This window comes from Sminthopsis crassicaudata, chromosome 1 (assembly GCF_048593235.1).
Source record: "Sminthopsis crassicaudata isolate SCR6 chromosome 1, ASM4859323v1, whole genome shotgun sequence".
In the NCBI taxonomy this organism is placed as follows: domain Eukaryota; kingdom Metazoa; phylum Chordata; class Mammalia; order Dasyuromorphia; family Dasyuridae; genus Sminthopsis; species Sminthopsis crassicaudata.
In genome coordinates, this window is record NC_133617.1 from 706179425 (window position 1) to 706197882 (window position 18458).

At 40.4% G+C, this 18458-nt stretch overlaps 1 protein-coding gene across 9 annotated transcripts in view; it reads right to left on the minus strand.

Moving 5' to 3' along the window:
- Positions 1-5660: 5660 nt before the first annotated feature.
- SETD5 (SET domain containing 5) overlaps positions 5661-18458 on the minus strand; it is a 70268-nt gene continuing 57470 nt past the window's right edge. For 6 of the 9 annotated variants that reach the window (XM_074283964.1, XM_074283965.1, XM_074283963.1 and 3 more), the window contains 6 exons: positions 16839-16895; positions 14480-14953; positions 13242-13540; positions 12129-12268; positions 8607-8695; positions 5661-8275 (listed from right to left, as the gene is read on the minus strand). In XM_074283964.1, coding sequence (XP_074140065.1) covers positions 7679-8275; positions 8607-8695; positions 12129-12268; positions 13242-13540; positions 14480-14953; positions 16839-16895 — 1656 coding nt within the window. In that variant the 3' untranslated portion in view covers positions 5661-7678. The remainder of the gene's footprint in view (positions 8276-8606; positions 8696-12128; positions 12269-13241; positions 13541-14479; positions 14954-16838; positions 16896-18458) is intronic. The other 3 variants (XM_074283968.1, XM_074283967.1, XM_074283966.1) reach the window with 1 other exon arrangement.

Sequence of the window (18458 nt, forward strand, 5' to 3'; positions counted from 1 at the left end):
AATCGGAATCATCTATGGCACATGAATTTGATTGGATATATATTTGTGTCATAAGAAATTACAAGAGACTGTGACATAATGGCAGAGTGGAGAAAGCACCTACTGTGCAATTAGTGGAGCTGAGTTCAAATCCCTCTTCTGATGCTTGCTAAGTGTGTGATGTTGGGTGACTGCCCTAGGTCTATATTTCCTTATCTGTAAAATAAAATGGACTAGATGGACTCTGAGGTCCTTTCTAGTTGAGTCTTGGATCCTATGAGTAATGAAAAGATTTGGATTAGTCTTATGTCTGACAGGTAGGCTATGTGGTGCTGGCTAAGACCCTTAATCTCTCAATGATGGAATATCTCATTGGATATATGATGGTTGAGATGATAACTGGACCTAAGATTTCACTGATATAGTTAATTCTAGCAAGGAAATTCTACTAATGCAAATTGTACCTTCTCTTCAATTAGTCTTACATAGTTGCCTAAAGCAACAAAGGACTAAATTTCCAATTTGCATTAGTGAATGGAATTTATAGTCAGTGAGTGACATCAATGGTCAGGCTTCCCCTCTCCCCCAAATCCTCTGATCCCCAAATATGATGAAAACAAATATATGGACACTTAAAAGAAGTGATGTGGACTTAAAGCAGCATCCAGATGATAAGATATACACTCGAGTCAGGATATAAGCAATGGTAGAGTTGGGACAGCATTCAGAAATGAACTTCACAAAGGGAACATGGAACAGATGGCATTTTTGTTTTTCTCCTATCAAAGATCGACACATTAGAAGAAACCCCTCCAAACTGCAAATAATGGTTATGCTTTTTCTATTCTTTTGCACTGATCTGAATGCTTGTGAATCGTAGAAGGAAAAAAATCAGCTATCATGGCTAAGACATAGTGTACGTCTTGTTACGTTCATTTCAGAGATGAAGAGACTGAGGTGCTGAAAGAAGGGACTTGCTGAAAGTCACTCTGGTTACAAGCAGCAGATGTGGAATTTGAATGTGCATTATCTGACGAAACACAGAGAGTAAATTTATTCCAGTTGCTGATGCTGGGCTTTGGAAACAATGGACAATGTTTCTATTGCTACCAAGGCTGGACAGTTTGACTTCACAATTTTGCCATAAGATCCCAAAATTGCCAGTCATTGTCTCTATATTTGGAAAATTTTCCATTTGTCGACTGCTGGAAGAAAAAGTTTTTTTGACCTCTGGCTTGTAGGAAAAGTTCAGGAGGCTAGCAAAAGTACTGTTGGCCCACATCCTGCCCTCATTAGTCAAGCACAGGATTAATAGTATTTAGAGCTGGAGGGCAGCTTGGGGGGGGGGGGGTCAACTAGTCGTTAGGTAAAGGTAAGGCCCTCAAATTAAAAAAAGGTAGTGATTCATCTAAATAGAAGAGCTGGAATTTAAACTCAGGTCTCTTGAGTCCTTCCCACTATACCCCATTAATTCTATTGGTTATGTTCCCTAAACTTCTGAATAATCATACTTTTCCAAAAATTCTTTCTTAGTCTTGGATGTTGAGGGGGTTAGCTTGTGTTTTTCTCCCTAAAATTCCCCTTAAAAGGATTTTTTTAGGCAACCCAGGTTAAGTGACTTGCCCAGACACTCAGTGTCTGAGGCTGGACCTGAGCTCAAGGCCTCCTGACCATAAAGCGCTCTGGTGCTTTATCCAGTGCCACATGGCTAACCTGTTTGCTCCGTCCCCCTCTCCCCCCCCCCCCCATAATTTTGTAACTCAAATCCAAACAGCAAAAAATAAATAACTAAATAAATTTCTATAGCTAATTCCAGAAAGGGTCAGCCTTGGGCTCAGGGTTTGTCGAATTATTCTCTAAGAGGAAATAATAATGGAGAGTGGTAGAGATTCTCAGATCACAAGCTCTTACATTTGGAGGTGTGCTGGTGGACGTCTGGCAGAGGTGGACCTGAGAAGTTGAATCACAGTTGAACTCCCTCATTTTAAAGATGAAAGAAGTGAAGCAAAGAAATAAAGTGGCTTGTCCAAGGTTGCACAGATGATTTATAGAGCCACGGCCAAATTCCAAAGCCATTCTCAATTTGGGTTGGAATTTTGCCTTGAAAAGCTATGTGATCATGGGCAAGTTAGATTTCCCTGGGCCTCGGTTTACTTACTTGTGAAATGGGGGTTTGGGATTGAATGATTATAGGATTCCCTAATGTTTAATTGGTTAAGAGAATGTGATTGATAATCTCAACACATAATTTCTCAGTTTCATTATCCTTATTTGTAAAATGGGGATAATGCTTGTGGCATAGGGTTGTGTTAAATATCAAATGAGACAATGGATACAAAAGTTCTTAGCTCATATATAGGTATAGATTCATACAAGTATTTTTCTGCTATTGCTCCAAAAAAAGTTCTGCTATGAAATCAACATGAGGATGTAGAAATGTCTTTCTGTTATGATCTTACTACAGAATGCCAGGAAGTATTCTATTCTGGCACAGGGAAGACTCACATGTATAGAGAAGAGCAAGTAAAAACATGCTCTGGGTCCAAACCCTTTGTCTCTATAGAAGATCAGGATGAATTCTGGTTTGAGGATTCAAGGTTATAGAGGCTTCACAACTTGGGTTGAGGGGGAAAAAGCAAATATAGCTAGCTATTGTCATTTTCTTTAGGTGTTTTGAACAAAGACCACTTTGGATTGTCAAAATTAAAGCGCTGGGTTGAGATTTTGAGTTTGGGTCAGGATGTTACTTAGTTCTTTTCCCTCTAGCACAGGGATTTTTCAATTTTCTTTCTTTTTCCTTTTTTTAGTCATGGACCTTTTGGGCAGTCTGGTGAAGTCTATCTTCTCAGAATTATGGATTACAAAGAAAAATAAATTGAAATAATTATCAACACAGGAAGCTGAGTGGTGCCATAGTGCAGGGAGGAATGGGCCTGGAGCCAAGAAGGCTCATCTTCTTAAGTTTAAATCCAGTCTCAGGCACTTCCTAGCTGTGTGACCCTGTGCAAGTCATTTAATCCTGTTGGCCTGTTTCCTCATATGTAAAATGAGCTGGAGATGTAAATAGCCAATTACTCCAGTAACTTTGCTGAGAAAATCCCAAATGGGGCCACAAAGAGTAGGACATGATTGAAAAAAATTATCAACATTTTAAAAAAAGGACACTAAGCTAAAAAAAATTTTTTTAATAATTTGTTTTAGATTATAGGCTGCAAATGGAATTTTGGAATATCTCGGTAGGTATCGGTGTATTCACTGAAAATTTGTTTCAAAACTAAAGTTGCTTGAATGTGAGACATGACAAGTTATCAAGGGTGGTTTTAAAGAAAATAAAACTTATAGGTGCAAATGAATACTATCTCTCAATAGTCACCTGTATTGATCCTTTACTGAATGATCCTCATTCAGTAAACATTAATTGGTTATGGAACACAAGATTGGACATTACAATAAGATAAAATGTTTAGATACAACATGGTTTCTACCATCGTCATGGAAGAATCTCAATCAAAGACAACACTAAAATAGTTGACTAACCATTGTTATCTGGATTTCCCAACTCACTTTACTAGCGCATTGTTTATCAGACACAATTTGTTCTTACTACTGGTTGGCTAAAATCAGTGCTAAGTGCAGTTTAAAATTGTCCTGGGGATTTGAGGAGTTGTGAAACCTGATGCAATATTACATCGGAGAAAATCACAATTTAGATTAAGAGAAGGATCTGATCAAATAAGATTATTGTTTTGTTCTGAGGAAGAAAAAATGCCAGCTTGTGGCTAGAAACATGAATTTATTGGAAGTCCCTATACCCCGAGGAGGACTGGGAGGAGGAAAATGGAAAATTCTCTAAGCAATTTCCCCTCCTACATTTGGCCACGTTGGTGCTGCCTTTAATTCTCTTTTGGCAGGCTGCCTGCAGATACATGCCTTTTTTCAAAGGCATTGTTATAATACAGTTGAAAGAACAGAGGTTTAGGAGAAAGAACCAGTTTCTAGTCCTGGCTCAGGCACCAGCAGCAAAGCTTTTAAGTCTTTGGGTCTCATTTGTAAAAGAGAGAATTGTATTTCTTTCCCAACCTTATCTATTGTGCTACACACAGCTGACCGTATTGTTCTCCATACTCTCTCCTCACTGGGTTTTTGTACACCTCTGGGTTGGGTTTGCTTCTTACCTGATTGCTCTTTCTCTGACTCCCCATCCAAACCTGCTCCTTAACTGGCTATTCCTTAAGGCTTTATAATGAGCTGATTTCTCTTACCTCTCTTTGTAACATCAGCGTCCATGGCTTTAGTTCACTTTTTATACCAGTGACTCAGAGCTGTCCTGAATATCTCGCCGTCTCTTCATCTAAGCTCCAATCCTACATCAACTGTCAAGTGGATGGATACATCTTTCTCCCTAAACCCTTCTGTTTTCCAAGCTTCAGTTTCTCTGTTTCTGCCCCCAATCCTTCCAGAGTCCAGGGTTTGGAATTTTGGCTTTATCTTTAACTCCTTCCACATATCCAGTCAATTGCCAAATCTTGTCATTTTACCTTCCATGACTCCTCTCTTTACACCTTGGTCCAGGCCCATCATTAACTCATCGGCATTATTTAAAAAGTAGTCTCCCTGACTCAACTCTCTTATAACAGTTCCATTGCTGCCAAAATAATTTTCCTTAAAGAGTTCTGACCATGTTCCCTTCTCACCCAAGTCTAATGATTTCCTATGGACTCTAGAAGAAAATAGAAACTCTTCTAGTTTTCAAAGCCCTACAAAAAACTGATCCCAACTCAACCTTTCCAGCAGCCAAACTGGCTTCCTCTCTTGTTCCTAACAACACTCCCACCTCCCGGTCTTTACTGTGGCCATCCTCCACCCTTGCTTTGGCCTTGAAAGTCCCTCTCTTCCTTTAAGGGGCAGCTTAGGCACCATGAAGCCTTTTCTGATCCCCCCCCCCCCCCCATGCTAGTATTATTCTTTCCAAACTAGCTTGCATTCAATTACTTTTGCCATGTTTTGTATGTGTGTGCATCCCATTTCTTCAAGCTATGTTTTTATATTATGTATTCATCCCTCCCATCAGAATGTATATCCACTGCAAGTAGAATCCATTTCATTCTCTATTCTTGTAGCCCCAGAGCCTAAAACATCAAAACCACGTCTTACTTATTGACTAATCACTCTGCCCATCTCACAACTTTGTTGTAAACAAATGATATGAAGATACTTTCTAAAGTTTTAAGGATTCTGTGATTCTTACAGTTCTGCCCCACAATGAATGAAGCAACACCATCTACTTTTCTGGGAGGGTTCCTGCTGACAGGCATCCAAATGCCTATTACTGCTATGTTTTCTGGTTATATTTCAAGACTTCAGAGGACAGAGACGGCATCTTCCTCACCTTGACATAATAGTCACTCGTTAAATCTTTTTGGAAAATTATGTGGAGAAGTGCTAATTAGGAAGTGTTCTATAGCTGGGTAAGCCAGTTATTCTCTTCAACCACCACAGGGTACACCTCAATCGGGCCATGTGTTATCAATGTATATACCTGCATCTTAATGAAAGGGCCTGATTAAAGCAAATCTCCCTCCACTCATGGGAAAACCCTCACTTCCTCAATTTTGTGCAAGGACAGCATTGTTATGAAGGTTCTAGAACACATCAAACTCAAAGAAAGGGAAATGTTTAACTTTTTGATTATCAAGGTAAGTATTTTATTATAAAAATTATTACATCTCTTGTGAAAGTTCAAATGTTACAGCAAGGTGTAAACACTCCACTTGAGAAAGAAGTGACACTTCTTTCCTTCCAAGAGTTCTTCCCCCCCACCCCCCTCCCCATCCCCTAGGAGGTCTGGTCTCTACAGCACCCTGCCCACACAGAGTGGCTGGGGCTTCTGCATGTGCCAGGCAGGTCCAAGACAGCCTGCCAACTATGCTCTCTCCTCTGCTCACTGTGAAGAGGAGAATGTAAACCCCAGCCCAAACGGAGAGGCATTTACACACATTTTATATAATATACAAAGAAACCAGCATCCCAGGCGACATGATTCTCATTCCCAATGCTCTCCCAGACTGATGGGCTCTTGTAGGGGAATGAAGTACTTTGATGTTTCAATTAAAAAAAACAAAAAACAAAAAACAAAAAACTTCCCCTTTTTTGAGCAAACACCTGATTTCAATTTTGGAAATAGTGAAATTTTGTAACAGTCACACACAAAAAAAGAAGACTGTGCATATGATAGTTGTGGAGAAGGGGAAGAGAAAAAGAAAGTGGAAGAGAGGTGGGGAAGGAGGTGGGAGGAAATATGGAGGGAGACTCACAGTATTATCCTGTCCAAAAGAAAAGAAGGTCCACTGCAGCACCAGGGATTATACCTGTTGTATATTAGCTAAACCTACTATGGTTATAACTGAATATAAAATTAGATAAATAAAAACACGCCAGATATTACCGTAAACAAGTGAAAGAAATAAGCTAGCGACTGTATGGAATTTAACGATTGTGCTCCCCACGCAGGCCGGCTCCAGAGCTCCCCCAGGGGTCTACAGCAGGCATAAGGCCTGAACGAAGGGCATTCAGGTTGCTCACATGCTGACCCCAGATAGCACTGGACGTGGCTGGGCCTATATGCAGCCTCATAGGGGCACCCTGCCCCCACCATTAACCCTCCCCCAAAGAAATGCATGACACCCACATGCAATCCAAGGGCTGGAAGTGATAGAGCGAGCCCTACTGTCACAAATGCACAGTACCCAGAGACACATCCCACTAAGCAATCTCCCCGTTACACAAATGCACTGAATGTGACAGCTAATTTCAGATCCTCTCAGACATGGGGGACAGGAAAAATTAAGATTCAGATGATCCCCAAACCATATTAAATTCCAGTCTCCTTCCTGATAAAACTTATTAGGACCTGTTATGTAGTAGAACAAGTGGCCGATCAGATCTGAATTCTCTTTCCACCCACCGGAGGAGAGGTTAATGAATTATGAATGGCTAAGAAGGGACTTAAGGGGAGAGAGGTGAACAGCAGCAGAGAATGGATAATCAACCCCTGAATAATCCAGAGCTGGCTGTAGCCTCATCTTTAGAGGAGACATCCCTTAATCACAACACATGCTCCAAGCCCCGCCCCCCTCCCCAACTACCCATTTCTCGATGACTCTAGGATAAAAGAAAGGAAGCATTTGTTTTCTGCTGACAAATCTTGGCTAGATTTGTTGGTGACTGGAATGGTCATTTAAGGGAGGAATGCCCACTTTCCATGAGTGTTTTGAGAACCTGACCCTATTCAGATGGCTGTAAATTTTGTTTCCCCTTATTTTTTTCCATAATGGTTTTCAAATCGAAAAAGATGTCCTCACTGCAAAAAGTGACTACAGGTTATGGGCACACTGGGAGATGGAGGCTTGACACAAGTCATTGCACTTAGAACCGTTATTAACTGAAACACCATTGGCTTTTCAACAATGTACCCTAAACAGCAGGGAGAAACTTCTTTACAGTCTCCACTTTAGACAAGATTTACATCTTCCTCCAAGGCTAGAGGCCAACAATGCTCACAAGTCTTGCTCTCATCAGCCAGACCCAATCCTCTGGCACCCTACATTCCCCTCCACAGCAACATGCCTGGCCCAGGATCCAGAGGCCATTGGAAGCAGCTATGGGCTTATTTAGTTCAGTTTGCCCAAATCCAGAAGCCCTAGGAAAGTCCTGTCTGAGTTTTTACTCCAGACCCTTGCAGCTGCTGTAGTCTATATGGATGCACCCCCCCACTACCACGGTGTGGGTAATGCTGTGAATTGGAAACTGTGGATACCCTGGAGGCCTGGAAGGTAGCCGACTGTCCAGAGCTGGGCAGGTTGATAGTCCGTAAGTCTGATGGCAATGACCTAGAATTTTGGGAGAAAGAGGTGGAACTCCAGGTTCCTGTGCTGGACTGAGAAACAGAGTCTGAGGAAAGAGAGTCTGAGGAGCCTGGTGGGGGAGGACTAGCAGCAGCAGAGGGGCAGCTCCTCTTCTGGACACTGCTGCTTCCAGAATGTGGCTGGCTGTTGTAATACCCTGGTGTCACAGCAAAGAGTCCCAGTGAGTCTGTGGGTGCGGAGTGGGCAGGACTGGAATAGGATGTAGAAGAAAGGGAGGATTCCGAAGAACTGTGGGAAGGGGTGTTTCCAGACCTCAGTGCTGCAGTGCGGTAACTGTATCCTGGAGATTGAGTGGGGTGTCCTTTGTAGGGGGAAGAACTCTGTTGAAGGAGGCTCTGTGACTCTGTCCGTGGACTGTCACACTGTAAGAGCTGGAAAAAAAAAAGTGGAAAAGAGCAGTATGAGGAGTGAACAGATACTCTACTCCCCCCCTTTATCTTTGTTGCATATCTGTGTAGAGAGAGAACTAAAAATTTATCAGCCTATTCAAATTAACATAACCATGTTCTTGGGGTGATACAAATAATGAAAAATATGCCATAAGTGTATGTCTATTTTGCTTACATAAATTCATTAAGCTAAATATGTATTTATAAAATGGCTACAAAGTAGTTAAAAGTGACTTTTTCATATGATTCCATGCCATCACATCAAGTCATCTCAGTACCTGTAGATGATAGCCTGGGGCAAGTACCTCCTTACCTGGTAGCTATATCTGGAAGGGCTATAAACAGACGATCCTTTAGAGAGAGCAGAGCTTGCTATCTCTGGGCCTTCTCCCTCTGCAGGATCTGGAAAGGAGAATAGACAACTTCAACTTGACTTCTTAGAAAGATAATAATAAAAACACCTCTCTTCTATGAACTTGAAAATGGACTAGCCTATCTTTAGGGAAGTTCAAAAAGTGAAAACTAGGCTACTCGGGGATGAACTTTGGACCACAACTATGTCTTCAAAGACACAGATGAGGAGCTAGAGGTGATTACTTGGAATTCTCTTGAGGAAGGGGCGATTCCCACTGATAAAGTCAAGAAGTCCAGAACTGTCTAGTGGTATAATATGTATTTGCTCCAATGTGAGTGATATATTAGGGAATGTTTTGCACATTCTAAGTGTGCTTCTCAATTTTTTCAAGAATATAGAAAGCTGTACTGCTCTACATACAACTTCACAAACTGCAATATTTCCAATTTCCATTTCTACAAAGTAATGGCAGGTCTTTGTAAATACTGTGCATCTTCTGGCAAATTAGGAACTGTAGGTAGAGAAGGGTTAGTCTGCACCAGCCATCCCCTCCTGCTGTGGCCTCGGCCTCCAGCCCTGCAGAACTCAATTGTCATGTCTGTGGAGAGGGAGGTATGTTTACAGGTGGCTAAGTGCAGACCAAATGGCCTGGAAACCAAAGGTACTGCCATTTATTATGGATAGTATTAATTTCTTAACCATTTAACATATATAAAACTTTGATTGTTTTTATTGAATTCCCCCCTTCCCCCTCTTCTCTCCTCCCCCTTTTTCCCAGTGTGCCACTAAGTTTTTGAGTGCTGTGACCTTAACCCTTATTGTTCTATAAGCCCTTTGGTTTTTAGTGTGCAATTTTGCATAGCATAGTATTTTTTGGGAATGCTTGTCACTTGGTAGCAGATCTCAGTATATGCAGTATATATATTTTATGACTCCAGGCTCCCTTGTATACATTATCTCATTTATGTCTCATAGGAATATAATACAAGGATGGTTTTCTCCCCACTTTTGTTTATAAAGAAACTGAGGACTAGAGAAGTTGGGTGACTTGCCTAACAGTCTCTCAGACAGGAAATGGAAGGACTACGACACAAATTCCAAATTTAGTGTTTGTTTGGGTATCTCCTGCTGCCTCAATAGGTCATAAGCATTTGCTATCCATTAAAGCCTTTCTGTGGATCCTCAGCACTAAGCATGTTGCTTGGTAATGGAATGATTTAATGGAATCAAGCTCATTCTACCTCCCTGCTGCTGCCAGAATGAGGGGAATATGGAAGGAAGGTAATAATAAATGGTTAACTCTGGGCTCATACAATAAACATTTGTTCCGATTCCCTTGCCCTTCTCCCCTTTGTGGTTTATGGAGAAGGATTTCCGGCTTTTTGGGGGAGATCAAAGCAAATGGGGAAAAAAAAAAAGATGCATCAGATAAAGTAAGAACTGAACCAGAACCTTCCTTTCTTGACAAAAATGCAATCAATACCATAACTAGAAGATCAAAAAAGCTTAGAAACCTCCTTAGCCATTCCATAATAATGAAATAATCACATCAAATAGATGTTTGATCTGACTAGAGATCCAAAGGCAGCAGTAGGTAAGAACACAAATTTATTTGGGGAAAAAAAAAAAAAAAAAAGCAAGCTTACCAAAAGCCTGAATAGACACCTAATTGAAAAAGAATAACTAACATAATGCTTTAGCTATTTTTAGTTAACAATTTAAACTATTCCTGAGAAAGTTAAAGCAGGAAGCTTTGGACAGTAGACAACAGAAGGGACAAGAAACTTAACATTCTTAAACAAAATCTTCCCTATGCCATCCCTTAGCTCTCATTGAATGACTACGAAATTGTCATGTTCGGATTTAACATGCCAGTCCTGCTATGGGCTATAGATTACATCATTATTGCCTGACAGGTGTAGGAGATGTACACTTTGGAGCATGGCAGGTATGTGTTACAGAAAACAACTTGAATAGTATATATTTTTAAAAAAGTAAGTTGTGACAGGAATCTGTGATTTTTTTTCTTCTGCTCTAATATATAAGACATTTTTTTGGAGGAGTGGTATATTACACTAATATACAGAGAAGATCTGGAGTAGAGAAATGAATTTTGAAGGTATTGATTTTGAAGATATGTAAAGCTGAAAAGGATACTAAAAGATAGGAGGAAAAAATTAGGCAATTAAGAGGTGATCAATAACCACTACCAACTCCATATGCCAACTTTCCCATCTCTATAAAACTTCTACTATAGACAATAAAATCCTACAGATGTTATTTGCTGCGCTGATGACATTTATATATAGTACTTTAAAGGTTTACAAAGGATTTTACAGTTGAGGAAACTGAGACAGAGAAAAGTTAACTGACTTGCTCAGGGGCATACTGCTCTAAGTGTTTAAGACTAGATTTGATCTCAGGATTCCTTGATTACAGATCCAGCCCCTGACTCCATGACAATCCTTCCCCCTTCCCCTGCAGTGATCTTTTCTAGTTGTATTAGGTCTTAGAATGATGCAATGGTTTCTAAATAAGATCCCTAGTCATTAAAAAGAGATTGGTCTATAGGCCGCTAGGTGGTGCAATAGAGCACCAGCCCTGAAGTCAGGAGGATCTGAGTTCAAATCTAGCCTCAGACACTTAACACTTCCTAGTTCTGTGACCCTGGGCAAGTCACTTAAGCCCAATTGCTTCAGGGGAGGGAGAGAGGGGAGAGAGCACACTAACCACAGGTGTGCTAGTAAATGTGAAATGTATGTACCACAAACTTTAAGGTAGAAATGGCCTTAACATTTTTCTCCAATACTTTCTTAAATCTAGACAATTTACAAAACAATAAACCAAGCACTGGGTATACTCATGATGAAAATGTAAAGGATGGATCTTATGAACCAGTTTAAGATGGCTCCAGCACAACTTTGGGCCTAATCATCCAAAAAGTTTTGAAAAGCTGAATGGATGAAAACGACATTTCCAGAGCTAGTCCATTGGTCCACATACATTGGACAAAGACTACAAATGGACATGATAGGGGGAAGAGAGAGGGCTAGGTTATTTTACAAGAGTTTGTACAACACTCTCATTCTTGTCATGATGCTATATGGCTGTTAAAGTCATGTAATGTCGTGAAAGTTTCTGAAGAATTCAAACTGATGGTTACGTCTGCCAAGGGGAAGTTGTTGGTATGGTAGATGCTAGCAGGTCACAACCCATTACAAGTGAAGAATTACAAAGCAGTAAGGGCATAAGGGACATCATCAGAGAAACCTATGATGGAAAAGAAGAGGGAAACTTAAAACCTCAATGAAGGATAAACATGGGAAAATCCATTGTCTGCCACTGTCCCTGTATTCTTAAAATGTCAAGTGAATTAAACTGGAAATTCAAGTGGATAGAAGACGTCTATGGTTTAAAAACTTTGGCTCTTCTTATCTCTTTCATCTTCTGAGGTCATGGCAAAGGGAGGGCTTGGCTCACCTGATTCTTTCTCAGCAACGTTCTCCCAGGCGGGGGAGGGCTCCTCTTTCTGCGATACCTTCACACTGCTACTACTGCGGAGAACCTTTTTCAGAATGCCCCGTCCCTCTCGGAGACGCTCCACAGATGTGGGAACCATCCTGGGAAGGTAATAAGATACTATTTAAATGACAACTGAAAAGTCCTCTGTGAACTAAACCCCACCAGGTATTCTTTTATCTACATTTTAAAATCATGTTCCTTGGGACCAATTCCACTAATAAGACTAGATGTGAAATGTTCACTATACATGAAGAACCTGACTGTGACTTTATCCCACTCTAAAAGGCAGCTTCATTTATATTGCACTGTGTGAATGCTGGCTACATTATACAGTTGCTTTCTTACAACCCATTCTTTCAAGGAAAGGTTCTCTAACAATCATTTTCTGAAGGTCCCAGTCCTTGGTGACTATTCTTCCTCTCCTGTTTGTATGGGAAAGGACCTTTAAGAACATTTGATCCAGGTTCTTCCATTTCTCAGATAGACAAAAACCTCAGACCCAGAGAGGGAGAAACATTTGTACTGGTGCCCATGAGTTAGCAACTCTGCTAGGAATAGGGCCTGCTCTCATTGCCATGACATAAGGTTATCCTTCAGTAATCCCTCTCTCCAACACTGATAGTTTAGGTTTGTTTATTTGGTACCTGACAAAATAAGGTGGTTGATGCCTTTTCTCTTATCTTTTTTTTTTCTGTACACCCACTGCCTAGCACAGTGTTCAGTACAAAAGATTCACTAAATAAATATAATGACTGAGAAATCATCCAAGTGGAACCAGGCTAAGCTCACAAAAATACTTACCTTTAGAGCAAATGAGCAGAAGAGGTCATGGTGGTAGCTACCAACTTTCAAAGTTAAATGGTGAAGGACCGTTTCTTAGGTTCAGTGGCCTTTCTTAGGTTAGCAGTGAGGGTGAGAGCTGTGCTTTGATACAATTACACTTACTGACTGAGAAGAAGAAGGAGGTTGATCTCTAAGAGAAGGACACCAGTACTTTCCAGGCAAAGTTTAGAATGGCTTTAGAAGAACTCTTTTTATAAAGAATCAAAGTAAATTCAGTCCAATACTTACCACCTACTGCTGATATTCTCTTGAGGTCTGCAGTGAGATGAGGAAGTAGTACCCCTGGGGTCTGTAGGGCTTACATCATCCACTGGGGGGACAGAGGAATGGGATGGGGAGAAGCCCCTGTGAGGGGAGGATGGGGCTCGGGCTAAAGATCCCTGGACACCATAGGTTTCAGTGTCAGACACTGAGCTATTGCTGCCTTGCCGGGTGGGAGTCCCTGTACACCGTACAGAGTCACCTCCCAAATTCAAAGAGTTCTCCTTGGCTTCCTGTTTCCGTTTACGGTACTCTAGCAAAGACACCTGGGAAAGTGAAAAAAACAAAAAACAAAAAACCAAAAAAAAAACAAGGCTTTAAAGAATGACAGCTCTTTTATACCATCAGAAAAAGAAAACAAACAGAAGATTAAGAAATGTTTAAAGTGAGATTGCTCTATGGTTGGCACTGGTAGGTGGCATAATGGATAAAGCACTCTAGAGTTTGGTCTCCCTGACTTCAAATCCAACCTCAGATATTTACTAGTTGTGTAACCTAGGGTACTTAACCCTGTTTGCCTGTTTCCTCAACTGAAAATGAACTGGAGAAGGAAATGGCAAAGCAGTATCTTTGATAAGAAAATCCCAAATGGGGTCAGGAAGAGTGGGACATGACTGAAACGACTCAACACCAACAAAGTTCTAGATTCACACTAAACGTACTCAAATCATGAAAGAAGTAGGCAAAAGTTCTGACAATTTTCTTGGCGTGTAAGCTAAAGCTAAGCCTTAAGAAATCCTTAGTAAGAATGATATAGAAGGAATTAAAAGATTTATTCTTTAAGAAGCACAACTAATTATTTAGTACTTCAGCTCCATGATGTTTTTGCTGTTATGTTTTCAAATCCAGAACGTTTTCAGGTGTCTTATATTAGGGCAATAATAGACTTAGAAATGTCAAGTGTACCTTAAAGATCATGCAGTATAGTAACAGATAAAGAGAACTGAAGCCTAGTGGTTACTCTCCTTATTTTACTCATGGGAAAAACTAAAGTAAAAAGGAGTAGTAGTTTGCTGTTTATTCTTCAGCAAGCCAGGCCAACAAATCTTGGTCTTTTATTTTTATGAAGTATACCTTTCTGCTCTGAGTTCTTAGAAGGAAACATCTACCGTAACCATGTATATCTGTATATTCAGAAAAGGAAAACTGTCACCTGCATTTTAAACACAGCTCTTCAATGGTGGAAGAAATGTGAAAATACTTGCCTTTTTCCTTTGCGGTGGGTTCTGGGGGGCAGGCTTGACTCCATCATTGGCCTTTTCACCACAAGGTGACATTGATCCACGAGTTATATCTTTAATTAGACCGTGTTCATGTCTGCTGGAATATCCTTCTGCAGGAGAGCCGCAATACCTCCCATCAGAATTGAAAGATTTCCTATCTCCCACCAGGGGAGAACCTCGCAATAGTCCATCTGCTCGAGGCATAGCGTTCAAAGGTGAGAAGGCATACATTAAATTAAATTCTGTCCGAAAGGCCTGGTCTGAATTCCTTAGAAGAGTCTGTTGTCCATCTCCATTATTGCCTTGGTGGCTGCTCTCGGACGTAGGAGGGATGGAGGGCTGAGAGGTCAGATCAGACTGACCTGGGTTGAGCAAGACTTGTCTCTCCAGGCAGTTGTTAGTGTTAGGCTCAAGGTATCCTACCTTTGCCAAATCCAGGTCTGTCCGGAGACCAAGCTGGAAAAACAGAAATCAACGAAGACATGGGGTAGGGGAGAAAGTGAGAGGGGCAGAAAGGAAGGGAGTAAAGGGTACAGGTGAGAAAGTGAGGCAGAAAAGATGGGGTGATGGTAGTGGAGGAAAGAAAACCATTAATGTCTGCAAAAGCTCCACATAATGACAGTTACACAGGCCAGATGTCTAATTAACCCCCAGCCTTTCCCTACACTGCTTTAAGTCTTTCCAGAGGAAAGCACTCAGGAACTAAGAATTAAAGGATTGGTCAAATGAGACTATCTCATCTGCTCAGCTTTTTGAGTTTGCTGAGTCACCTTGTAATATAAAAAGGGACTTGCAGTAAAATAAGGGAATTACCTGAGCCCCATGCACGTTATAGAAGTGAGACTGGTGTCTTAAGATAACTGGCTCCTGATGTATTCATTTCTAAATTAATACTGACGGAGGCTAGGAGGGGGAAGGGCGAAGGAAAGAAGGGTGGGGGGAGAAGGAAAGGGGAGTATTTAAGTTACTAGTTCAATCAAGATGAATGGTATTAAAGACATCAACCAACCAGTACTTCCTTCAGTCATTTATCCATTCATTTTCACTGTTAACCAGGTGTCTGTTTTACATCCAACTTGGTGATCATTCCATTCTTTGCTTACCATCTAGGTACACATCAGCACACCACAAGATCAAAAGAACAGCCCCACTACAGCACAACATTCCAGAACCATCCATGCACTTAGACTGTATCTCATCAGCCATATGTCACTATTTTACAACTATGTATTGGCTACAAATTGCCATCAAGACATACACACACAGACAGTCAATTACCAATAATCAATCAGTTATGTAATCTCTACTGAAGGAAGACATCATTCTTAACTATTGATATTTCCTCTACCTGGAATGGTACACCAAGACACTGCATCACTATAGCACCTAAGAGTTTTGAGCACCAAGAAAAGACAATTCTCTCTCTTTTACATTAAATTTCAAAACATATACTTCCTCTCCATTAGAACATCGCCACCTTCACCTTTCAGAGACCATCATATGATCAATATCTATCCCATGGTTTCAATTTTGGGACTTGACCATATATTTTGGAAGATTTTATACCTTTTCATTTATGAAACTTTGGCAATAAAACCTTTCACCTGCTCTGGCCACGGCATTACATCTTCCAGAAACAACCAGTCATGGTTGATCTTGCTGCTATTTAAGTCAATGAAATCACCTTGGGAAAAGCATAGCTAGCAAATCTCAATGAAGATCTTGAGATTTATTAGTTCTCTGCAGTATTTGGCACTAGCCATATCAGATAAAGGCACTCAATTAGGAAGGTAGCTCATTCTAAAAGTCAGAAGGCAGAATAATCATCTCATCATCAAAAAAATATTTGACACCCAAAACACAAGTGAATAAAAAACTTATGTTTTTCCTACGGTGCGGCAGGGACAAGCTGTTTTTCACCAAACTAAGACCAGTCCCATCCTCTCATAAGCCTGGGAAATAAACACAAAAATAGCTCAACTTCTAGTTCAGTTAAGTTTCTCTTCTCCTAAAACTGCCTGGGAGCTCCCTTTCTCAGACATTTTTCAATGTGCCTTCAAACTTCACTTCAGTACTTAATCATTCTTTTCACAGGGCGATTCCTTCACTGTCCCACATACAAACCACACAATCACTTGGCTTTCCTTGATCTACATTGTGATAATTCCGAACAGTCACACATTCTAAGATCCATTCAACTTACTGGGAAAGATCAGCCACCCTCCAGCCCATAACCCCATTCACACTCTTCCCTTGGTCCCTCCTCCCCACACACTCAGGTCCACACTCATGCACACTCACTCTCAGCCTCCGAGTGTGATTGAGATGGTGTGATAACTACCTCGGGTGACAGGGACTCGGGCCTATGCGCAGGGGAACTCTCAGGGGAGGATATGTTCTAGAGGAGGGAAAAGCATCTTGTTATTCATCTACTCAAAGTCAAGAAGCAAAACAAAACAAAACAAAACAAAAAACAAAAACAAAACAAAAACAAAACAAAACAAAACAAAAAAAAAAAGTAAAAGCAAGCATAGATGTTAGCCATGACTTTTCTTATCAGAATGCATAGGGGAAATACTCAACCGTAGAACTCATCCCAATGGTCAATGACTTGGCATATTAAATGCTTCCTGGTGCTTTAGAAAGCATTTAAATCAAATCAACTGTTTTTTTTTTTTCCCCCATGCTATAACTAAATATCCCAAGGGGATACTAGTTAAGAATTAAGATTGGTACAGTTCTACAGTATGATATTTCTTTATATTCTAGATCAGAGGTTGGCAAGCTATGATTTGTGAATAATGAAGTGAAACCTAACTTTTTAATTATTGGTGGCATTCTATCACTCCCCATTAATCTAAATAAACTGTTTCCTGTACTTTTTCCATTTCCTCCTATCTTTCAGCTGACTACCAGGAGAGGGGCACAAGTACCTACCATTGCAGGAATGCTACTTAGGTCCTGGTAGCCTTCTGAACTAGAACAAGTCTTGTTCCACAAGGACTATGCATTAGGAATAGGGAACATCTACTTTAAAGGTAATACCCGGCCCTTTGCTTAACTTCTTATAACTCACCATAATCTTTACTTCTTTCCAAATAAGTATTTATCAGGTTCCCATATTACCTCTCCCAGATGTTGAAATTCACAAATATATTATAACAGATCTGAAAGAGTTCCAGGATAAGATGCAGGACCTGATATCTTAGAGATATTCTTAGTACTTTTACTCTGAAAAGACATTCTCAGAGATAATTATTCTTAAGACTAAAAGGAATAAATCCTTTCTTTTAAATGGTGAGATGGGGAGGGGAAAACTAAATGGTTGCACTAAGACCTAGGCTACCAGAACTGAAGGGAGGCGTTGATACAATACTGGATAGATTTTGTCTAAATGGAAAGTTGAAAAGCAGATGGAGTTGTGGGTTTGGTAGACTGTGGCCAGCAATAGAGGGAGAAATTAAGACTTTTTCAACATAGGAGTTTTGATGGTAGAAATATGGAAGATCTGGGGAATTTTTATCAAGCTAGTGGATGGAAGGAAGGATGTAGGCCAAAGCACTGTAGCAAAACCTGGAGAAGGGAGGAAGGAAGGAAGGTTGTAGGGATCAGGATTAGGGATACTCTTTCACATTAACTTTATTTCCTAACATCCCTATTTTCTCTTGACTTGGAAAAAAAATTTTTTTTTTTTGGTCCTGAATAATTTCATTTCCCAGCCTCTCCCTCCCAATTTCAAATCACTTCACTTTGCTATTATGGCCAGCTTAGTTTATTTGTTGCATTCAATGAAGAAAACATTCACTTAAATTTATGTAGTGGGAAAGTTCAACCTGATTTTGACTTTCTTCTTTTAAAAATCAAATTCCTCATAATTAAGTTGTGATTTGTTTTCCCCTTGTGAAGCTAATCCTTCAAAGATAAAGGACTTCTCCTACCCCTGGACTAGAATATAGGAAAA